This window comes from Marmota marmota, unplaced genomic scaffold (genome assembly GCF_001458135.2).
Source record: "Marmota marmota marmota unplaced genomic scaffold, marMar, whole genome shotgun sequence".
In the NCBI taxonomy this organism is placed as follows: domain Eukaryota; kingdom Metazoa; phylum Chordata; class Mammalia; order Rodentia; family Sciuridae; genus Marmota; species Marmota marmota.
The window spans coordinates 22,718,344-22,743,885 of NW_026000057.1; the positions used below are offsets into that span (position 1 = coordinate 22,718,344).

Consider the following 25,542-nt stretch of genomic DNA (forward strand, 5'->3'; position numbering starts at 1 on the left):
TGCACACACCATATATGTGCATATGTGTGAGATATTTGTCAGCATACAGATGTTCTCTCTTAAAGGACTTCTTTACTGCAATGTTCTTGCAGGTGTACTTATTAGTAGCTACTTTTACTTTGTTGACAAATATATATATATATATATATATATATATATATATATATATATATATATATATATGTATTCTTTTTTCTTTNATATATATATATATATATATATATATATATATATATATATATATATATATATATATATATGTATTCTTTTTTCTTTCAGGGTTTAAGCCTGAAAAGACTGGAAACAGCACAAGGAGGGAGAGAGGTAAGAGTATTTAAGGGAACAGGATGAAGAGAAGAACATGGTACAGTGATGTGGTGATGTTGATTGATGATGTTGATAATTGTAGTTGGACATGTTTTGAGAAGAATTGTGTGTACATACACTCCCATTCATTCTAGCAAAAGCACATTTTATGCATATTTTACAAATGTATTATTTGTGCTTGTGTCTCTAAGGCTGAAGAAAATATTGTTTCTTAGGTTTAAGAAAGTATTGTTTCTGATAAAATTGATTTCTGCAGCAGCATGGCCCTCCGGAGGCTGCAGAAAAGCCTGTTTAAGCCAATTTTGCAATGAACTATTTATAATGATTTGCTGAGAAATTAGCAAAATTCCAACAATGCATATATTTTATGACATCTGAGATTCTTGCCTTTCATATCAGAGGCCATAGACACATGGTAGTAGGCTGGGATGCATCCTCAGATGGTCTGAAGTTACTTTGATAATGCTAGAGATTTTAAAACTTCTTTATTGCTGACTATCTCTGATACTTTGAAAAGGGACACTCTTAATAGTACAAAATATAATGCCATATTATGTTTGTTATTAAAGTATGTTTAAGAGTGTCCCTCTAAGACAACATCAATTAAAAGTCTTCCCTTGCTAAATGTGTAAATGCTACAATTATTCTAATGCAGATTGCTGGAGGGGAATATTTAATTCAATAAGTCAATATTTTCTCTTTAAATAGAAAATAATCTCGCTTTTGGAGTGATACTAATGTAACAAATTTTGGGTCAAAATGAAGCTATTTTCTCTTACAAAATGAGGAAAAATCTTATTCCTCTCACCATTTGTGCTTTGTCCTTCTGTACAGATTTCTTTTCTATTAACTGAGCCGTGTTTTCCCGTTCCTTGCTGTTTTAATTTTCAGTTGTGTATTATCGGTATAGGACCTTTTAGTTCTTAGTAAACTTGTCATTTAGGACCTCTTTACTTTTGTCTGCCTTTTTCTATCCACAACAACCTCTCTTTTGTGGGATTCACACTTGTTGGCTTGCATTAGCAGAAGTGCTTAAGAGGGTAAAATACAGATAAATGTTCAGTTATTTTTCATGTTGTAGGAAAGTAAGATATTCTACATAGTCTTCAGTTTGGGGAAAAGTGTTCACTCTGTCTGGAGGCCCTCAGAACCTTCTGATTTTGTGAGGGTAGCTGCTTTCCCTCAGACAGCATCAAAATGTATCAACTCGGAGAAATAAATAAATGCATCACCTCATAAGTGCAAATTCAACAAAGCAAATCTGCCACAATTTATCTATGCTGATTTAATGCTTTGGAGATTTACAATATGGAGTTACTTAACTTTTCCTTCTGCGTCTTAGTCCAATAGCAACTTTGTGTCACGTGAAGGAAAACTTAAAATCCACATATCCATATAATGGCATTGCTAGACCATGGCAAATTTCTTCATTCTTTTTATTAAGATTTTGTGGCTTTCCATGTAACTTTTGAAGACATCATTATTGTTTTTTATTAAAACCATTACCTGTAAACATTTATTGCTTATTTTCTTAGTTCCTCTGATTTTATTTTTATTATAAGTATATGTATGGGTAAAGAACATGTCAATAAAAAATGTTTCTTAAATTTAAAAAAATGTTTTCATCAAACTATTTTACTGTTTATGTGAAGTTCAAATTTCTAACAATTTACCCTATAGTATATAAATCTTCATAGAGAGGACAACCCTGCTCTGGGCTTTCTTTCTAAGGTTAGTGAAAATAATTGCAAAGAAGGTAAGAGTGTCAAATTAATCATAGTTCAGTAATGTCTTCTCTGCTTGACACCTTTGATTCATGCATTGGATACAAATATGGACTACTGAATGCAAAACAACCTCTTTACTTCCTCTGGTGAAGAAGCACTGGTTAATTTAGCATGCTTGTACTCAAGCTAACCACTCAGTTTAGCTTTCCCTATGCCAGTGAAACCTATGGTGTTTTATGGTAAGAAACCATAAAGAAGTATAAAATAATTAGGTGAAAAATATTGTGGAAACTGTTCTGTCAAGTCTCAGTTATAGATGATCCGTACACAAAGAATGCAATTACGACGATAAGGACCTGGTGGTCTCTCTTGCTTCAGAGATGTGACAGGTTTCTCCCTGATTCATATTTGCTGTGTCCTATTGCATGTGTGCATTATAAAGATGTACAATGTACTTTTGATTATGTTAAATTTTAATGTGCTGACTTAAAAAAAAACTCTTCCCCCAAACTCTGTTTTAGAATTTCTTATTGCAACACTGTCATGATTGATGAAGAATTAATGACAATGATTACTTTTTAAGATGAATTACTTTGTCTTAGTTCAAATGGCAGATATTCCCAATAGATGTTGATGGATGTAATACTAAGGGCCTAATACCAAATATTTATAAGAAGGTTTAAGAAGTGTAATTTTAAATGTTCTATTTACTTATTGAGGTAATGACAAAAGTTAGAGCATGCATAGAAAATTGAAGCAGGAAGTAATACGCCATTTAGTTAAGTTGTAAATACTACTAAAGAACTAATTGCTAGGTAGGAAGGCTAGATTTGAACACTGTATAAAAATATAAATTAAGAAGTGATTAAAGTGTAAATTATTTTTTCTCAAGTAACTAGAGATGGGTACCAATTAAGTTGCTTGCATTTTTATGAAGTATTTGAAAATAGATATTAATTGTCTAAAAATTCAGTTATAATAGTATGTTTGAATATTTCAACATGTATATTCTGTGTGTAAAGTGAGGGGACTGATCATAAGAGATAATAATAGTGAATTTTCTTTAAAAGGTACATTGAGAGCTGGGTACCATGGCACACACTTGTAATCCCAGTGGCTCGGGAGGCTGAGGCAGGAGGATTAGAGTTCAAAGCCAGCCCCAGCAATTTAGTGAGTCATTAAGCAACTTGGTGAGACTCTGTCTCTAAAGAAAATATAAAAAAGGGCCCAGTGGTTAAGTGCCCCTGAATTCAATCCTTGTTACCCCCTCCCTCCAAAAAAAAAAAAAAAAGAAGAAGAAGAAGAAGAGTAGAGGGATGCTGTATAGAATGTGAGTATTAAACAGACAGTTTTAAGTGACTATGAATACAATTCCTATGTCTGGGGCGATCTTGTGACTCAGAAAAAAGAAACTCAGTAAAATTTCATTGGGTAAGGCTGGAGCTGTTGCTCAGTGGTAAAGCACTTGCTTCACACATGTGAGGCACTGGGTTCAATTCTCAGCACCATATAAAAATAAATGAATAAACAGATATTATGTCCATCAACAACTAAAAAAGTATTTAAAAAATTTTATTGGGTAAAATCACATCAGTCATTATATTTCTTTCTTCAAAAAGTATTTTTCTTCCCTACCATGCACTTATTGTTAAATGTCGATAAAACTAAGATTTTTTAAAGACTCTAATCCTATTGTTTTAAATAGTATCATATTTTTTCAAAATGCAGTACTTGTAAACTTATTATGGATTCAACTGGGAGTGTGTGTGTGTGTGTGTGTGTGTATACACTAATTCTGAATGGCAGACTATCTCTACTTCCATTTTACCTCAAATATGTCTGGCGGTTAGTCTTCTAAGTACCTTAAATCACCACTCAAAGTCACATGATATGTAATTTTATCCCATGAATGAAGAAAACTAATTATAGTTGGCTATGTAAACCAGGATTAAATATTTATCTTTAGAAACTACTAAATGTGATGAGGGAATGTGAGGGAGGATAGATACAGGGAATTTCAGACTGACTATCTTGTTGAAGGTTACAGAGATTCCATACTCAGAGAGACTATGCAAATAAAGTGCAAGTGTATAATGCTCTAGGATTGCTTTTGCGTAATTTGTGGAGCTCAGATTTCCCAAAATGATGAACATAAACAGAAATCATGGAATTCTGAAGTTAAGATTCATATTGGTACATTTGATATTTAAAATAAATAATTTCATACTCATAAACCAGATTATAACTATGCTTCTTAAACTTATGAAAGAAAACTAACTTTCAATACCTTCTAAGGATTCTTTAGAAAACTTATCAAGACATTAAAGATATAGCTGGGTGCAGTGGCACATGCCTATAATCGCAGCAGCTGGGGAAAGGCTGAGACAGGAGGATTCTGCGTTCTAAACCAGCCCCAGTGAGGCACTAAGCGAGGCACTAAGCAACTCCGTGAGATCCTGTCTCTAATAAAATATAAAATATGGCTGGGGAAGTGGCTCAGTGGTTGAGTGCCCTTGAGTTCAATCCCTGGTACACACCCCACCAAAAAAAAAAAAAAGACATTAAAGATATAGTCATCTCATCCCTTTACTGCAGAAATTCCCAATTGTATTTTAGAAATTATTCTATTGGTAATATTTTGTTCTGCCATTTTTGTAGGGAAAACCCCACTTTTACTTATGGGATGAAAATACAGATAGGCTCTGATAGACATATAGTTAGGAAAAAGTGGACATTTCAAGTCATTAAAATGGCTCACTTATATGTCATTTTGAAGAAACAGGACCAACTTGTTTTAGAGCCTAATTGGTTTTGTCATCTAGTAGACTACCAATTTCCTCTGTTGGATGACAATGAGCTTTCTTTTTTCCCCTGAAAACCACAAATGGGAAGTTATAAGTAACATGAATCTCTAAGACAGAGATACAATTAATCAAAGATATTGAAAAAGAGTAGATTGAAAATCAGATGTTTAGTTAAATAATAAACTGTGTTCTAACTTTATTTTATATTTACATGTCTTAATCATTTTATGGTTTTTCTATTAATGATAAGAAATATTTAAATATAAAATAACATAAAATATCTTAAGAAAGGTAATTATTTTATTCTGTTGTCTTCATGTCTTTGCTAATAGAATTAGATAGTTTTTAGGTTTTTATACTTTGACAAATTATATATTTGAATCTGATCTCTGAAATTGAGAAAATTCAGAGAATGAGATAAAGTACATTCCGATTTTCACAATAACTTGTCTGCCCAGACTGTTAGCACAACCATGACCTCAAGTGGAATGGAATAAAAATCACCATTGATTTATGTTTCCATTTATAACTTAATAAGAATATTAAGCAGACACCTTTTAGACTTGGTTAATATTTGAATTTTAAAAATTCACTCTTAACTTTTCCATATCCACAGACCACAGGAGAAAATAGTTTCCTAAAGAGGGGAATAAAGAAAAATTATGTGATTTCAAAAATTAGAACTCAAATAGAAGAAAGTGTACTGTTCTTAGAGATAAGAGTTAGTGAAAAGTGTTGAAGTGGTATTATTTTCTTAAGATCTGATATTTTGTGTAATTTTGAAATGACATACGATGACTATACTTATTTCATAACTTTGTACATTAAATTAAAACATCTTACACAAGAATGGTGATCATGATTACTATGATCTTAATAATTTTCTATAATACTTGTTTTCATTTGGCTATTTTCTTTATTTTCTAATATTTAGAATATGGTATTTAAATTCTCTTTTATTCAACTTCAGATATTCCATGCTTGGTCTCTGATAGACATGGTCTCTATATAGTTTTATAAAATGAGATTTTACTATTCTCAGTGATTGTAAGTTTTTTGAAATATATATGAACTAATAGTATATTCTTATTTAAGTTATGAAAGCTAAGACACAGAAAGCCCTCTTTTTCTTTTTTCAAATTTTTATTGGTGCATTATAATTATATGTATTAGTGCTATTCATTATGCCATATATGAAAATGCACATAATTTTTTTGAATTGTTTAGTGCCTAGAGTTTGCCCCCAGGATGTATCAAATATATGGTATGGCTATAAGGCCTTAGCGAAAAAATAAATTATTTCTAATTTTCCTTTTTAAAATTGATAGGCAATAAAGAAAATAAGAAGATTTTATGTTTACAAATCAATATTTATAGAAAGAATTATAATTCACAAGACCAAAATAACTGTTCCTGTTTCAAAATGTTGTTTAGTGGATAAATTAACATGTATAAAGTTCTTTGAAGTAGTGTCTGACCTATAGGAAGCAATCAGTGAATGGCAGCAGTTGCTATTATTTTTGTTTATATTATCTGCTCTTCTTTTCATCTTTGCTTCAATTGGAATTTGAGGATCATGTTATTGGGAGATTTTACCATCTACATGGACTAGTTAGAACCATGAGAATCAATAATGTCTTATGCCAAGCCTGTCTCTTAAAGGCATGTCCATTGTAAACTGAATCCATCATTTAACTTCAAAAATGTTTACTTACGTATTACACATTACAGATGAGAGAAAATTTACCATTTCCACTCAAAACATTGTTTACAGAGGGCATAGCCTCCAAATTTATAGATGATGTTAATAATGAATTTTGAAGATCTCATTCGTGTTTATAGAACATTGATATTATAAGAAGCTACCCAAAAGAAACATGTCAATCAAGCAAAACTAAGCTTATTATTTCTACTTCAGTAAAAAAAAGAACACAGTTTTAGTAGCATCATAAGTGGGAAAATAAAATCAGAGGAAGTGCACACAGTTTAATGTCTTTTTCGCTTTCATTTGCAAATGTTTGATTAAATATCTGGAGTATGCACACAGTGACAGAGCAGTATTTCCCAAGAGATGCAGAGAAATAAAAGAGAGTGGGGGGTGGGGGGAAGGTGGGGAGGGAAGGAAACAACTGAGAGGAAGCCAGCTTCTGACAGATTTGAAATCATCACTGTGGAATGATAAAACAAGCCTTAAAGATAGAAAATCTATCACACACTGTCGCAATAAAAGAATATTTACAACAGTTTTAAATAGTAGTTTCAATTCTATTAAGAAAAATTCCAACAATTATGTTCCTGATATCATTCCCTAAAATGGATGCAGCAAGTTTAGATTGTGATAGAAGGTGGAGTGATGCCACTTAGCAAGTCTGTGCAGGATTTAACATATAAATTAAGCAAGAGTTTACTAAAGGACCAAATAAATGTGAAAATTAGGGCAATCTCCTGTTTTAAGAACCTGGCCAACCATGAGGTTGGAGGCCTAAAATGTGTTCACCTTCAAGCAGAATGAAACTAAGTGGAAAAAATGAAGACAAGAGTGAGGAAAATCCTAATGAGGTTTCAGAAAGTGAATCAGAGTAAAGTTTGTGTGAAGGACATCAGTCTGACAAGACTTTTGAGCTCTGGAGTGATCAGCATTAGATTTCCTCTTCTTGATTCACTAGGAGAGCCACAAAACAGTCAAACAGTAGTGTTGTAAATAACAGAGTAAGGTTTTCATTAAATGTAAGCATTTTCAGTTGCTTAGATAATCAAAGTGTTGCTAAAAAGCTTTCTCATAATTAGGAAGCAGAAATTTTGCATTGGGGAGATTGATGGAAAGGAAAGTAAGTTTAGATAGACCTCAAGCAGGATTGACCTCACTGTTGCAGTCAGAAAGTCAGAAGAAATGCTGAATGGGAGACTTTAGAGACTGCTGGGAAAGTATTTCAAGCAGAAGAACTTCTGAAGCTGCAGAGAGGTTCCAATTACAACTCCGTTCTATCACCAGGATGCTTGACCATTGACCTTAGGAAAAAAACAAAAGCATAAAGAAAAAAAAAAATCTATTGATCAAGCAAAGCTAAAGTTAGTAGACCCAATGAAATAAAAAAGAACAATTGATTGATAAAATTTTTTAAGTGGCGAAATAGAAGAGGATATTTACATTATTTTAAGTGGCGAAATAGAAGAGGATATTTACATTATGTTGAAGCCCAGCCTGGGTCATTGAAATGTAAGGAGTAGTAGCCATCAGGCAGGTTTTATGACATGATAGCTTTCAACAGCAAGATGAAATGAATAGAGATTATGACTCCAAGATTCTTGAATGCAAGATATTTTCTTTGCTTTGATATTTTTAAAAAACAATCTGGATATAAGTAAGGACTTATTATTTTAGAGTTCATTTTACTAGGAGTTAAAGGCTAGGAAGGATTTCAGTAGAAGGACTTTGAATTTCTAACCAATTATAAGTTAGATTTCTGTTTTTATAAGGAACATATATTGTTTTTAGAATCAGTTGAACCAGGAAATTATTTTATTTTGAAAAGGCATTAACAAATTGTGTTCATTTTTCTCTGTTATATTTTTTATTTGACAGTATATTATTAAACAAAATTATGACACATCTTTTTTGTATTCTTATTTTTATTAGTGTATGCAACTGATTATACATTTATTTCTTGCCCCTTAACTGTGTAAATTAATGTAAAAGGAAAATACTAATCAAGGTGGTTGAACTGATTCAATGTTCTTTCATTAGAGAAGTATTCAATTATACATAAGTGAAGAACTCTTATGATTCCCCTCTTACGAATAGAAACTAATTGCTACCTAAAAAATATACAGAAATAAAAATATTTTCATGCTGACCCATAACTTAATAAGAAATTATCTTTTCTATTTGGATTTATATTTTCAAACCTTCTAAATGTTTAATTATTGGCTTCACTGGCTATCATATTTTATTCCTATAAATCTACAATGGGAACATGTTGCATTTATTCTCTGCAGAACTGCTCTTTCTTCTCTAAGCTAAGAAATAGATCTCCAAATCTCTTCCCATCCTGTGGTCATTCCTGTTTGTAAGACAGTTATTTGACCTAATTTTTATTGTCCGTACATTTTTCTCAAACCACTTTGAGACAATTGTGCACGCATCAATGCCCAGTCAGCCCAATGAAGGTGAGTACCTCTTGTGAATTCTCCTGTTATGCCAAGACACCACAGTCCCTTGCTAGTGGTTTCTGCATCATTATCCATGTGCAATATAAAACTTGTAAATAAAGATTACCTAACTTGAGAAAAAATGTATTTATAATTCTTTAGCTCCTAAGAAACATTGTGCTATCAAAGTATCATATAAATAATTATCTGAACTAGATTAAAAATTCAAGGATCAGGGACTTTCAGTCTTATACTATTAGTTGTTGTTCAAAGTAACAGCTCTAAGAACAATTTCCTAATACATAGTGTATTAATTTGCTATGGCTGCTGTGAAGAGGCACCACAGAGTGGGATGGCTTTAACTGCAGAGATTTATTTTATCACTGTTCTGGAGATTAGATGTCTTTAACGCCAATGTCAGTGTTGGCAGATTGGTTGCTATCCTTGGTGTACAGATGACCGCTGCCTTCTTGGTGTGTCCTTACATGATATTCCCTCTGATCATGTGTATGCCTGGTATGTCTTTGTGTGTCCAAATTTATTCTCATGAAGACACCAATCAGAATGGCTAAATTAGGACCCCTCATAAAAGTGACATTTTATCTTAATATTAATTCCTAAATGTAATCACATTTTACAGTTGTTATATTTTTTTTCTTAAATGTTTCCCAAAGGACCATACCTTGAAGGCTCAGTCCCTAGCTTTGTATTGGGAAGTAGTGGACAGTTTAACAGGTGAGGATTAGAGGAAGGTTTTATTTCACTGGCGCCATACCCTTGAAGGTGATTTGGGAGGCTCCGGTCAGTTCCTCACCTCTCTTTTTTCATATCCTGGCTATGAATTAATCAATTCACTCCCAACTCTGCAATTCCCTCACTACAGGCTCAAAGCAATAATACCTCCAAAACTGTAAGCCAAAACAAACCTTTCCTCTTTATAAGTTGATTATCTCAGATATTTTATTACAGTAAGGGAAAGCTGATTAATAGAGTTACTAGGGATCAGGACTTCAACATATTCTCTTTTATAATCTTGAAATTTGATTACACCTAAATTCTAACCATCAACAATAAACAGAATTATTATTTAAAAATTGTAAACAGCATATTATCAGCAACTCTGATATTCTAAGTGCTATGAAAACTGATTTTTCTTTCTAAAAGGAAGGCTCAATTTTATTTGACTTGACTAAAAGACCTATTTACAGTCTTTGTTTTTCCCACTTCACATGAACATTTATGTGTTTTGTTGCAGAAATATCAAAGGTGTATTTGTACAGTTTGCATTACCAGACCCTAATGGAGACATTCAAAAGATATGGATATGCTCTATATGTCTATTCTAATATTAAATTAATTCTGAATTGCCAGATACATTTGACTTTAAGAATTGTGGATGAGGAATCACCGTTATGTAATAGGACACATTTTACTCTAAACAATTAGCAAAACAGGTATTGCTATAATAAGCACTTACACATACATATTCATTCAGTCCTCACAACAACATAACATTCTCATTTCAAATAATAAAAAAATAAAGTCTGAGTTTAAATAACTTACCAGAAGTCTTATATTGGTAAGCAGTGAGGCCAGAATACAGATGTAAGAAATACGACCTGAGAGTCAAGTTTCTATATTGACTTGGGACTTGTAAGAAATGAATAGGTAGGACACAATTGGATAGCTTGGTCTTCTGGTATTTCTCAGGGGAATTAGCTAATCTCCACTTACTAAACATTTATATTCTTTCTTTTTTTCCCACTCTTTCCTGATCTATCTTCTTGTTTACCTATCAGTTGCATATGAGTGTTATCTCTTCTGAGATATGACTATATCTATTATTTTGTTATGTGATTGAGTATAAAGGATAGAAACCTACTTAAAAATTCAGGCAAAGTAGATAGTATTAAGTGCATCAGTTTGCAGGGATGATTTATTGTTCTTTTGGAAAATGGAAAAATAGTCTGTTCTGTTGTTCTATTTCTCTCTTCTCCAATTGTAGTCATTCTGCTTTGTGTAAACTATATAGCATCTTTAATTTTTTGCTAACCCTTTGTCCCTCATGACCATCTACAAATGATTGTCTCAGCTACTTACTCTGTAGTTGGATAATCACTTCTGATTTTAGACAGTGTGGTGTGATTTCACCTGCTTCAGCCACATGTTCCCATCAAATAATTATGTTTGGCTACAGGAACTAGGATTTCCAAAAGGGCCTATATTTTCTTTTTTTTCCTTCTTTCCTCGTTTTTGGATTTTTGAAGGGAGAAAAGATTCATATGATAAAATTGCCATTTAGCCCTTTTAATTTACCCCCAAGGGAATGGGAGGAGATTTTCATAATTCTGATGTCTTGTTTTCAGGAAAGACTTACTAAGGCACTCATTTTTAGGGGACATATACTACCTCTACCAAATGAAGGTTGATGTTATAGTTTGAGTCTGGAAAGTTCCTCAAAGGCTCGTATTTTGAAGACTTTTTCCCCAGCTGATGGCACTATAGGGAAGTGGTGGAAACTTTAGGAGGTCTTGTGGGGGAAAGGTAGGATACTAGGGCTGTGCCTTTGGAGGGGTACTTTTTATCCCTGACCCCTTGCTCTCACTGCCTCCTCTCTGTCATCAAATGAGCATCTTTGCTTTGTCATGCCCTTCTACTACTCCTTCACCACAGGTTCAGAAACAATGGACCAGCCAAACATGGGCTGAAACCTCTGATACTATGAGCCGGAAATAAATCTTTCAAGTTTTGAGTCATTTATGTCAAGTATTTTGTCACAGTGATAAAAAACTGACTAAGACTGCTGACTACAACTTTCTGTTTTTATTTTTCAATTACCAGAGATAGAGTTATGAAAATATGAAATTGTCTGAAACATGCAGTTTATAAAATCTAGTAGCTTTTGCTCTTCATTCCCATTCTTCTCAACTAAGCTCTGATCATCATTGCAAAGTTATATTCTCAATTATTTCTCTTCTCCATGTCTATTATAACTAGAGTGGAGTGGGAATCTTATCTTTTGTTTACTAAAAATGACTTACCCTATAGAGGAGGACATATGTTGGCAACACAGTAAATTAAAAGTTTTCTATCCAGATATCACTGATTCACAGTATATGTGATCCAAAGTATTTCTTGAATTAAATCCTTACTGAAATACATATCCTAAACATGGCCTGCATGTTTCTTTGACAAGACAAAGTAGAGGAGCTCTGACAACATTCTACATGGGAAAATTCATAGCATACTTACTTGTCCACTTCTTCATGGCCTCAGCGTTAAAGAGACCCAAATAGGACTTTGAAGACTATTCTTTATAATAGTTGAGGGAAAATATATAGTTTATTTGGATTTATATTCTTATTTGTAAATACTCAAAAATATTAGATTTAAGAAGAATAAATTAATGAAATTTTGTAATTTCAACTCATCTGCTATTAACTGAGAGGGTTGTCAAACTAAATCATGTTTTTGCATGCTTGGTTATATAAAAAATAATGGAAATATAGATTTATTTTGTGATAGAGAGTCCTGGAAAATTAACACTTTTGTTGAAACATGAGGGGTTAAGTTTAAGATTTTATGCACACTGTGTGCAAAGTGTTCATCACCTTTTCCAAAAAAATGAAGAAAAGATTTTTATCCATTTCTTGCTTCCAAGTGTGGCCTATCAAAGACTTCCTTACTTTCTCTTCTGACAAGTTAGGTTTAGTAACTTACTAGTTTTAGTACATTGCCTTGAAATAAAGGTCAGAAGGTATTTTGAGAGTAAGTAGTATGTAGTTGCAACAAAACAATAAGAGTGTAGAGAGGTCCAAAGCCATCAAGGAGAGCAAACGACCTTAAAATTTTGCCTTGTAAAGCACATTATTAATCTTAGTGAATGACATCTGATGGAGTGGAACAGGTGACAGTCATGTTGAGAAGAGTTGAAGAGTTGGCAACAAGAAAATAAGTGGGGAACCTGGGGTTGTGGCTCAGCAGTGGAGAGCTTGCCTAGCATGCATGAGGCACTGGGTTTGATCCTCAGCACCTCATAAAAAAATAAAATAAAGGTTATTGTGTCCACCTACAACTAAAAACAAATATTTTTTTAAAAAAGAAAATGAATTGAGAAAGCATATTTAAGAAACTGGCAAGTGAAAGAAATTTAAAAGCGATTACAGCTTCTGGAGAACATAATAGCTTCACTATTCATTTCCTGAAAATGGAGTAATTTGTAGCTAGTTTTATGTATAACTGAGACATTCTGACATCAAAGAAAACTGCACATGATTTAGGTATTAATGGAGCTAATGGTTTCAATAGTATCATAAAGTAATTTGTGATAAATTTGTACTTTGTTGTAGAGATAGACATATGTGACACATTCAATTACCCCTAAACCAAGGAATGAGTATATTGTATAAGTCAAGACAACACAGCAGATTTGTTACAGAACACAGAATTTGGATATCAGGTTTTGCCCTTTGCTCAGCAATGTGATGTTGAGCAAATCGCCTAACTCATTTGTGTTTCAGTTTCATTATTTTAAAAAATAAAATTAGTAGTTGTACTTTACCTTACAGTATTATTATAAATAGACAAAATGAAATTGCATATGATAAATAATGATATCAATGTCTGCTGACAATAAAAATACTCAATAAGCAAGTTTTTAGTATATCATTGTTACTGCTACCATGCCCTTGACTTAATCGAAGATAGCAGATACACTACTCTGAATATAAAGCCAGTTACCCAGCACCTCATCTCAAGCCAAATGTTGCCTATTTTAGAGAAAGTTCCCAGGGATCCCTAGTTGCAAAAATTGTCCTGGATGCCTTGTTCTATCATATAGTTATGCTCCTCACATGGTATCATGATTCTTTTTTTTTAATCTGTCAGTTGTCTTACAGATGATGAGTTCTTGAAAAACAGAATCCTATTCAACTTGTATCCATAAACACTGTATAATTTCTAATATATAATAAGCACCCAATCGATGTTGTTTACTGTTTCTTTTTAGATCAGTAAAATTTGGGTTCAGAGCAACTTATCTTTCTATGTAGTTCATTGATTTATTATTTTTGCCTTTCACAATTTAATTACTATATATTAGGTTTCTTTATAATTAAATAAAAGTTAAGTATGTTTGATTTTTTATTGCCATTATATTGCACTTAAAATGAAAGAATAATTCTTGAACACATTTTAGATACATTTGAGTTTAAAAAGATTGAAATAGTAAGAAATAATTTTTCTATAAATCATTTTATGGGGAAATCTTTTAATATGGTTGGTTTTTTAAAAGAAATTTGCCAATTTTTTTAATTTCAAAGCTGGTGATCCAAGTGAACTTTAAAGTGTTATTAGACTGTTTTAGGATGGGACTCATTTAACTGGTTAAATTACCCATTTTCCTTTATCAGTATTAAATTATGCAAAGTCTTTAGGTACTCATCACTTTCATCTAATGTGACTACCCTGAGCCATAATTCCCTTTTGAATAAATAAGGTTGATTGAGGTGCAGAGAGTGTTAATTGCTCAAAGTTATATAATGCATGCAGTTTTAGTACATGGATTTTAAAATGGCATAGTTAAATGGTATTTAAACTAATCTGTGATAATTAAAAAAGGTCACTCTTTAAATTGACACAAAAGTGATATATGAATATGAAAATCAAGAGATCCTGAGTATTAGCATATTAAAAATATTATTCAGAAGGCAATAAAATTAATTGATAGAATAATTTATTTTATCATTTCTCCTGACATGATAAAAGGTGCAAGAGAAGAGAATAATTTGAATGTTAAAAATAAAACAGATTATATATTTTTGGAAGTCATAAATTTGTAGATATTAAGTTGCATGCATAACTCTCCTTTTCCAAGAGGATGACACTACCATTGTAGAGTTAATATCCTAAATTTGTGAGGTAGTCTGTAATAATAAACATTAAACCAACTGGGCTCTTCTCCCAGAAAATCGCTGAAGCAAGAAATACATACATCAGAAGAGAGGAAAAAGGAACGAGAGAGGGAGAGAGAGAAAAGAGAGAGAGAGAGAGAGAGAGAGAGAATAAAACAAAAAGAAAAAAAAAACTAGATGGCCAAATTTAATGGTGTAAGTAGAAAAGCTGTGCATTTTATATGCAGTCAGATAAAACTTTGCCTCTGACCTGGGGAAAGACTTAGAGCATATATTATGAGAGGAAAATTCAAATATGCCTTATTCCATGGAACTGTAAGGAAAGCACTTTATAGGTCTGCTTTTAAACCCTAAAGTCAGTTTAAAAGTTACGTTCTGATGTTTCTGGGACACTTCTGTCACCATGCAATTTCCAAAGCCATTCTGCAGTCTAAGCATGTTTCTAACTTACTCATAGGCCCTTCTGAGCGAATTGACAGTAAATCTGGTTCTTATTCGGGGAATACTCATTAAATAATGATGTTTCCAAGGACTCACCTTGTCTCTCTGTTCTTTACTCTTTTCATACATTTTTTTTTTCTGGATAATCTCATCCATTGTGGTTGTAATGTGTGCTAATTGTTCCTAAGTTTTGGTCTCCTTCCAGGTCTCTCTCCAGACCTATGTGTTTATTTACTTACTGCACACTTTTATTTAAATATTCTATTTTTTAAAAATATACACAAATAGAATGAAAAAAATAATCTTGATTTTCTTCTCTTCCCTTCTCCATATAGCTTCTTCTGTTCAGTATTCTTTTTTAATGAGGTTAACAATCACTCATTCCAGAAAACATAGAAGCAACCTCATTTTTTCTTTCCTCATGCTCCACATCCTCAAGTTCATGATGCAGTCCTGACTTCAGAGAAGTCTTGCAGTTATATTTTCTTCTGTCTGTGCCAGTTCTATTGATTGACTTTGGCTTTCCATCCCTCTTAAAGGGATGATTATAATAACTCCTGGCTAACTCTCCAGCCTCTGTTTTCTTCCATCTCTAATCTATCCTTCATGCTGTTACCTGAATATAACGATGAAACTTCCTAAGCAAAAAATGCTATTTCCTTTCTCTTTAGCATATCAACCAAGACTTTAGCCAATAGTCCTTAACTTACCGTGAAACAAGTCTCCAAATTTCCTCATCACTTCAGCTCTAATTAATTATGAGGGAATTTTAGTCTTTAACTCATCATCTACTTCAGCAGAGTAAGTTACCCATTCTATAAAAAACATTAGCACTTTTTCTCACTGCTGGTGTAGAAATGATTACATTTATTATAGCAATTGGCTTACATGTATCTGTTCTATTAAATCCAGAGACTCTCTAGTGTAGCCACTGTGTCCTTTACACCTTTTCAATCCTGAGAATTTTTTTGAGAGCCTGAAACACAGAAGATGTTTAATAAACATATGTTGATGTGTGACACTGCCTGGGAAGATCTGTGTTTCAAGGGTGGCCTTCTTGAGGTTTGCAGAAGATACCACTAGATGTCACTAGCACATTTCTGATAGTGAGCTTCAGTAAAGAAGAACTAACCTTTTCTGAGGCCCTACTATGTGCCAAGCCCTTTTGAAGAATTCTATGAGGTTACACTACTATCAAAATTCCACCCTGATTAGAATCATTACTATTTTATACAGCAAGTAGGATGTGGAAGTGGAATTAAAATTTCTAAATATCTGCCATTGATCCAGAATTTTCCCATAGTGTCAACTATATTCTGTTTCTTTGTGATGATTGAATTTCTGGCCTAAAAATTATACATATCATATGTCATCTTTACAAACAGATCTTTATTGACAAAATAAGCTATTATCAGACCAAACATTCTAACAATCTTTGAGTAAAAAATGACTTGGTTAATGTAAGCTTTTACTGAGTATAAAACAAATAACTATTCAGAGAAATCTTTTTAATTAAACATAAGAATATCTGTTTTAAGGAGGAACAGATAAATTTCTATTATATTGTTATTTTGTTGTTGTTGTTGTTATAGTCTTATTTTCCATTTGGCATTGGATGTCTGTTTATAAGATAGACTTGTTAATTAGAGATGGACACATGAATAAAATACAGTTCTTACCTTCAAGCAATTTATTTATCCTATGATGTCTCCTTGATCCAAAGTTAGAAATATCATGATTCTCTTACTGTGGGGTATATTTACTCTGAGAGTTTGGAATCAAAAAGCCTCCAGAGATACTAATCTCTTAGAAAATGGGACTCATGTATTCTTTGATCTTAAATACACAGAAGCATATCTCCTAAGTATGCTGACATTCCACTATGTTTCTTCCTGGGCAATGTCATCTTATTTTGTAATTCTTAACTGTGTCTTTGAAGAGTCTCAAATGAGACCCAGAACTTGAGGAGTAACTCAAGTAGAAGCTCTTTCCCATCAGAACATTTTAAGACAGGATGATGAGATGCTGCTGAGGTCTGGATGCAGTGTTTGGACTAAGTCAGTCCTGCCTTCTTGCCTTGTGCAGATGGTGGCACAAAAATAGGCAGCCAATATGCAAAAGAAAAATAAAAGGAAGATAGGTGGCTCCTGACTCTTCTTAAATTTTACAGCTTCTCTTTCATTTACTCAATTTCAACATTATATGAGACTGTTTAAATTTTCCACCAACTCACTCATCGTTAGTATTTTTGCTTCTGCTATTGTTAATTATTTAAAGAAGTTAAAACCTATCAACTAAGTTAAGAGTGTATATTTATTTACAAGGTAAAAATTTTCCCCACAGATTTTAAAAGATAAGGAACTAATGCAGTCATGGAAACAGTTTATCTCCCTTACTAATATTTTGTAGGTATGTGGTATGTTTGTATATTGTGTAAAATTAAATTATAAGAATTTGAAAGTTAGTAATATAAAATAAGACAAAATTCATTTCAAATATTATAAATAATTTTAACTTCCCATATGACATTGCATAAAGAATAGCATGTTCTCATAGTGAAAGGGCCATTGTGACAATAAATTGTGCTATGTTACTTCTACAAAGGGATGTCTTTAAGGAAGTAAGCTCAAATCCCCATCAACTTTGCATTGAATTATATGTTTTAAATTAAAGAAGTCAATTAGCAACATGTTTCTCAAATTAAAAATGCCCAGTTTCTACTCCTTTCTGGTTAGAAAACATCAACATTTGTTTTTTGTACTTATCAAGTCTAGGTAAATGCTCTGTGTAGATATGCCTTCCATCTTTACTCTTTCTCTTTTGCTCAGCATGGGGCACATACTCAAGAAAATTGTATAGAAATTTTGAATTCATGAATAATGAATAGTTGAATAAATCAAAAACAGAGTAAAATTTAGTGATCTTTCCAGGGCTTCCTCCTCTTGCTGCCCTGCCCATCCTTGGCATTCACACAGAGAAACCACCAAGGAAACTCCAGGAATCCACGGAGCACAGGTTGCAAGGCCTGATTTGGCAGAAGACAGACAGGAGGAACTAGTAGTGACATACCGTGGTCTAGCAAGCAAGAATGCCAGGAGCAAATCTCAGCCAGATCACTTATTAATTCCTGTAATAACATAGCAAAGCATTAACAACAGTAATGTGCCTCAGTTCCAACTCCTAATACTGGGAAGTATGAGCAATATTATCTCAGAGGGTTATTGTGAAGATTAAATGAGTCAGAATATGCAAATCCCTTAGGACAATGTGTAATTTATGTAAATGCTTTAGAGATTCCATTGTTATTGCTGCTATTTTTTTGTTGTTATTGTTAAGGAAATGTGTGTGGCTCAGAGAGGTTAGAAACAAACGATCCAGATCCAATAGGTTTCCTTGTTTTGTACCCAAGTTATAAACAAAACACACAGGTTCCTTTTCATTCCTATCTGCATGAAGCATAAGATTCACTGAGTAGGCAATTTTGGAAGTTTGTCTGTTTGTAAAATTTCTAAAGGGAAATAATGATTAAAAAAAAAAAAGATCTTTCCTAAGCTTACATGTTAGATTAGTGATTTTGTTGTTGTTGTTTTTGGTACTGGGAATTGAACTCAGTGGCACTCGACCACTGAGCCACATCCCCAGCCCTATTTTGTATTTTATTTAGAGACAGGGTCTCACTGAGTTGCCTACTGCCTCGCTAAGTGGCTGAGGCTGGCTTTGAACTTAGGATCCTCCTGTCTCAGTCTCCTGAGCCGCTGGGATTACAGGTATGCACCTGTGCACCTGGCTAGATTAGTCAATTTTTACCCTAAGTACATGTATGAAGACATGAATGGTGTGATACAACCAGAGATATGAAAAATTGTGCTATGTGTAATGTGAATTGTAATGCATTCTGCTGTTATATATAACAAATTAGAATAAAAATTAAATTAAAAAATTATTATACTTATCTGTTTGAATAAAGTTAAGCTTTCATATTTGCTTTCTTTAAAGAAATATTGAATACAAATCTCATGAGTCTCATTAAATCATACCTAAAGAAACCTCCATTCAGGTCAGAGCCATAAAGAAGGTACCACCTGTTGGCAGAATGTACCAATTGCAGGCAAAAAGCTAACCAGAAATGATAAGCCTTTAGTCTAAGCTCACAAATGGAAACAATAAGGTAGCATTCTTAACAGCAACATCCACTTATTTGTATAAATCTTGGCTTCACATAAATGAACCTGAAGTTTAATTAAATTAGAAAATAATTGGATATCATAAGTATGATCAGCAAAGGTGAAAGTTTCCTAAGGGAGCATTGTATTGTCTACCTGAACTTCACCTCTTATTAGCTGTTGAGTTGACCATAAGTAAACTATATAATTTCTTCACACCTCACACTCCTTGTCTAATATATACCTCAAAGATTTTGTGGATTAAATAGCTTATATTTATAAAATGCTTGGAATAGTACCTGTTATGCTCTGTAAATGCTTGTAATGCAAAAAGAAGTACTTTTTTGCACACTAGATTCAGTGGAGTTCAAGAAGCCCAAACCAAACCTTTTTTTTTTTTTCTTTTTCCATTTCTGATACTAGTTATTGAATCCAGGGGAGCTTTACCACTGACTACATCCCAGCCCCCCTTCTTTTTTAAACAGGATCTCACTGAGGCCCTCACTAGTTTTCCAAGGCTGACCTAGAACACGCAATCCTGCTGTCTCAGCCTTCTGAGTCAAGAGGATTATAGCAATGCACCACTGTGCTGGAGCCCAAACCATATTCTAAAAACATATTAGAGGTTTATCAGATTTTTCACACAGCTATATACTCTCTGATAAATATCTCAATTTTGTAAATTAGCTTTGTATTGGGATATTTCCTGTAGCCTCAATTGACCAATACAATAAGGCAGAAAAGAAAAATTATTAAGTGGGGCATGTTAGAATCCTCCTGTATTCCCAGCAACTTGGGAGGTTGAGGCAGGAACATCGCAATTTCAAAGCCAGCCTCAGCAATTTGGAGAGACCCTAATCCACTTAATGAGACCCTGTCTCTAAAGAAAGAAAGATTATTAAAAGTATCAGTTTTGTATATCAAGAACATACAATAAAATCCTAGCCTTGTTGCTCATAAGTAATATGGTCTTGAACAAGTGACTTATGGTCTCTAACCCGGTTTTTATTTTAGTTCAATGGTGAGCACTGAAAAATATTTGTGATTTTTATCATCCATATTTACTTCCTAGCAAAATTCAATGATTTTTCTGTGATTCTCAAGTGATTTATCTTTCCACCTTTAATATTTCAAAATAAATTCCAATATATATTTAAAACATTTTGTATGATATAAAATTTATATGAATCTAAATTTTATGTTTTATTGAGTAGCAAAGCATTAGCATTATTCATATCGAATAAATATTCTATTGTTGATATATTCCAGATTCAAAATTTTCTTCTAATCACTGATATGATGGAAAGATTCATGTAATTTTATGAATATATTGATACTCTAAAATAAAGGTAATGAATTTGAGTAAATGTTAATTAGCAATTAGCCCTGAATTGTCTATTTTTTTTTCTCTTTATGTGGCTATCATTTTTTCCATGGACGGAGCAAATATGTAGTTTTAGAGACTAATCATAAAGCTTCCTTTAGAAATTACTTCATAGGAAACTAGTATTCTGAATAGAAAAGAAACTTTTATGGATAACATCTTTCTTTTAAATTGTCAAATAATATCTTCTGTTTATTTGAACAAAAGCTTTTCATAATTATATTACAGTGCTCTTTCTGGCTGTTTTGCATAATATCTAACCTACAAGTGTTAGAAAGTATCATTCTGAAGATGAATATTATGATCAACATTTTCCAATAGTTTTTGTAGATGTTTGCTGTAGTAAAATTTAGATAAATTATTCAAATTTAGAAACCTTTATAATATAGAATCATTTCCTTCACAGGCAGTCTAGGTAAGGAAAATCTGCTTTAGGATTCTTAGTGAATCTGTCAGTCACTGTTTAAAAGATAACTTAAATTTCCTTTTTAAAAAACGATGGGATGGAATGAGTTATTCAAGTTGTAATCTGCAGTTTTGATATTCATATACAAAAGAGGGCAGATGTTCTCTTCTGCTAAATCATACCCATAATACATTTACCCTATATTCAGAGATGAATATGCTTACTGCTAAGTCTTGGCAGAAGGTTTCAGGAAAACATTGATTAAACTCCATTGGTGAACAAAGGAAAGAAAGGTTAGCTATTTAGAATGAAATGTCACATTCTTTCAACCATTTTTTTTAAGCTTCTCCTCTCTTACAAACTTTAGTTCATAGAATTAAGACTAAATGAACTATCATTTCAAAAATATTTCAGACAATAAAAATTATTTATACATGAATATTCTAAGGGATTTGATTGTTTTTAACATTAATCTTCTCTCATAGAATTCTCATAGCCACAGAAAGATTTCTTTGATTTGATAAAAAGCTTAAAACCTTAAAAGATCTTTAAAAATCTACTAAGTTAAAACCATAGTAAATTAACAGTTTCACAATATACTTTTAAAATAAAAATAAATGGCTGGTTAAGTCAATTTTCAGGCTCAAGCTAACTATATGCAAGCTAAGAAGACATTTGAAATTAGATGTATGTAAATAGGAAAAAAACTAAGATGTATGAATATTTACTGTATAGACTACTTTCAAAGTGTATAGAGCTTAGTGAATTAATGATAAGTTCCTATATAAAGGTAGATACATGAATAGATATGTATGTGAACGCAATTTTGGTGTATAAGATATATTGAATATTGTATATTTTATATTTATAAACATTTACGTATAATATAATTTTGAAATTCCTCAGTAATCTATGATGGAAAAAAATTGTCGGAATTTACCATGTATTAGAATATTGGAGAATGTTCACACTTTATTGAGTTTCACAGATTATCTAGTTCTTACCTACATAATTTCAAAGATGCTAAAGTTGAGTTGTACAACTTAGTTTATGCATAACGACTAAAATAGTTTGTTTGGTTTTAATACGTGGATTTTAAAGCCCAAACAGGATGGGGGAAAGATATTTACATTATTTAATAAAGCAGAATGGTAATTTGTGTATCATATTCAGGTGCCAGTGGCTGTGCCAGTGGCTATACCAATTTCAGTTTCCATTTAGTGTTAAGTTCTTACTATGATCAAAGAACTCTGGTAGAGTTAAGTAAACTTGGGAACTTGATGTCTGACTAAAGTCTAGTTGCAGCAAAGCACACCTTTGGTTTGTGGAGGTAGTTACATGAGACAGATTTCAGAGACTGAGAGTTCTGCCATATGATTTTGTAGTTTTACATCAACGTGAGGAGGATGAAAATGGAAAGACAGTGGGGGCAGAGTTAATATAATGAATGACTTGACACATTTCAGACACTTACTTCAAAGGAAGAAGCAAAGATTATTGCAAAATTTTAAGTCTGAGAGAAAAGGGCTAACTGCATGACAAGTTTAAGAAGGCTCTGAGGAAAGTTAAAATGCAGGATAATAGTTCCGTCTTGTACTTTTTAAAAAGATAACAAGGTAACTACTAGTAAAAATTCTCCCTGCTTATTTCATGAGAGGAATCTGTCAGAAAATGACAATTTGGGGAAAATTCTGGTAAGTCAGCTACGGACAGAAGGTAGTCGAATCGTGGAGGGAAAATACTATTTTTAAGGTAAAAGAAAAGCAGCCAAGTCACGATAGATGGGGTTTGACAATGTTTACAAGTGCACAATGAGCAAGAAAAGGAACTTAAGGTGGAGATGGGAAAATAACAATTAGAAACTAAAATGAAATCAGGTTCAGGGTAAGTGTTTCAAAAAAGCAGGGAAAGGGGGTTGGGGTTGTGGCTCAGCAGTAGAGCAGTCGCCCAGCATGTGCAAGGACCTGGGTTTGACCCTCAGCACCACATAAAAATAAAGAAATAAATAAAATAAAAGTATTGTGTCCAACTACAGCTAAAAAATAAATATAAAAAAAGAAAGAAAGAAAGAGGGGAAAGGAAAGTATGAGCACCTCCACGCTACCTGTTCTCATCCTTTCTATTCTAAATTCTCTCTGCCTCTGTCCCTTTCTTTCCCTTCTAGTCTTTCTTGAAAAAAAAAGGCCATACAGAAGTAGGTGTTTAATAAAAACATTTTAATAAATCATTTAATAGATAAATTAGGAGATCTGGATTTCTTCAACTAAAATCTAGATTTTTACATGCAGTATTTGCTAACATCTTTCATCCTCCTGTAAAACCTTTAAATATTTCTCCTGATTCTCACTCCCTGTTGGAGATTTACATCATCACCAAGATCAGCAAAGCAAGCTACTTCTTACAACTTTTATTCTACTACCCACCAATTTGATGATTGGTTTCGTGATGGCAAAGTAATAATGCTATATGACTTGTTTTCGTTCCTTGTCCACATTCCCAAATATTAATATTATGGTACTCATACAGATCAAAAGAATTCTGACACTTTCATCAAAGTCTATAAGAATCTACCTGCTGTGTTACCTAAATAGGTATCTAAAGGTAAATTTTCCACATTTTCTTTCCTTTATAGTGGAAGACTCTTGTTATCAATAATTACTTTCATCATTTAAAAAACATAACACACTATGTGAACAAAGTGAAATAGTAATATGCTATATCTCTATTAACTAAATGAAAATTTCAGATTTTCAAAATATGCATTATTATTTTTTAGTATCTAATCATAAATATGGATTTTTGAGCCAAAGTCTACTTACTTATTTTAAGCTTTTGAATCAATTTACACCAAGAAATACTGTTTAAAATATAATCTTGTCCTTTAAAGAGGAAAATAATTAAAAAAAATATTTGTGTTAGCATTAAAATTATTTTGATTATGTTATCTATTCCACCTAAAATAATTCTTATTGGATTTATTTTGTGATTCACAAATTGATCATTTCTAAATCAATTGTGATTTACAATATATATAAAACATGTCACTCCAGTCAATTTTACATGTAAGAAATTGTTTGTTGTACAAGATTCTCACTACCCCAGGCATGGTGGTACACTCCTGTAATCCCAGGGGCTCAGGAGGCTGAGGCAGGAGGATGCAAGTTCAGAGCTAGCCTTAGCAACTTAGCAAGGCCCTAAGCAACTCATTGAGACCCTGTCTGTAAATAAAATATAAAAAAGGGCTAGAAATGTGGCTCAGTGGTAAAGTGCCCCTGGGTTCAATCCCTGGTAGCAAAAACAACAACAAGAAAATTTCTAACTTCTTTCAGAGAGAATGAAGAAAACGTGTGATTTGTTTTTCCTCATCACCTTTGGTGCTTGAAGTGAAATCTGTATTCTGATGAACTAGCAATGCTTTGGAAAATATGTATCTTTAAATGTTATTTTTAAAAAATGAGTTCTGATTGGTCAATATTTGGATGGAAATGTCAATAGTAAGTAGAAATGAACCTCTTGATACTATCAATGTATCATCTTAATCACTGTTAATTCTGCAGACTTGTATATGCTGAAATGAGTATTGATCAAACTTAAGGTAATTTACTAGTGATGCCCATTTGTGGGATTAATGGTCAACATTTCTTTGAAGGTATAATTCATAACTAAGGTGCATTATATTCCAGCAACTTCCCCATTGTTTTCTGAACTCTCCACATATTTTGGTGCCTTGATCATGGACAATTTGAAAAACATTATGCAAATGTCAAACATATTTTCTCATAGTTAAATGTGATTCTCAAAAGAGTTTCTATTTTTAAATGACACAAACTACCAAAACTAGAAGAAAGAAAAACCTCTCAAATATTGATTTAAAGAAAGTGATAACCACAACCTATTACTACAAATATGTATCATATTCCTTTGTAGTAGGTTTATTTTTGCCTTTTCATTCCAAAGATTTAGCACCTTTAATATCATGATCAAGAATGTTGAAAACAAAGAATATTTTTTTGTGTGCTTGACTTAGCATGTTAGGACAGATGGCATGTATGGAAAAGGGTAAGGAGCTGAGCACAATGCCTGCCTCCCCTGAAGGGTTGCAGCCACTAAATGCAGGTCTGTTCTGAACGTGGGACAGAGCAAATCTTACCTAACACTGTGGTCTTAATTAACAGCTTAGAGCACACAATTTTATTTTCTGAATCAAAGCTATTGTGTTAATTCAAATG

General features: G+C 32.6%; 1 protein-coding gene across 2 annotated transcripts in view; it reads left to right on the forward strand.

Moving 5' to 3' along the window:
* Ccser1 (coiled-coil serine rich protein 1) overlaps positions 1–25,542 on the forward strand; it is a 988,234-nt gene that overhangs the window by 631,920 nt on the left and 330,772 nt on the right. For both annotated transcript variants that reach the window (XM_048813620.1, XM_048813621.1), the window contains exon 9: positions 280–324. In XM_048813620.1, the coding sequence (XP_048669577.1) occupies positions 280–324 (45 nt within the window). The remainder of the gene's footprint in view (positions 1–279; positions 325–25,542) is intronic.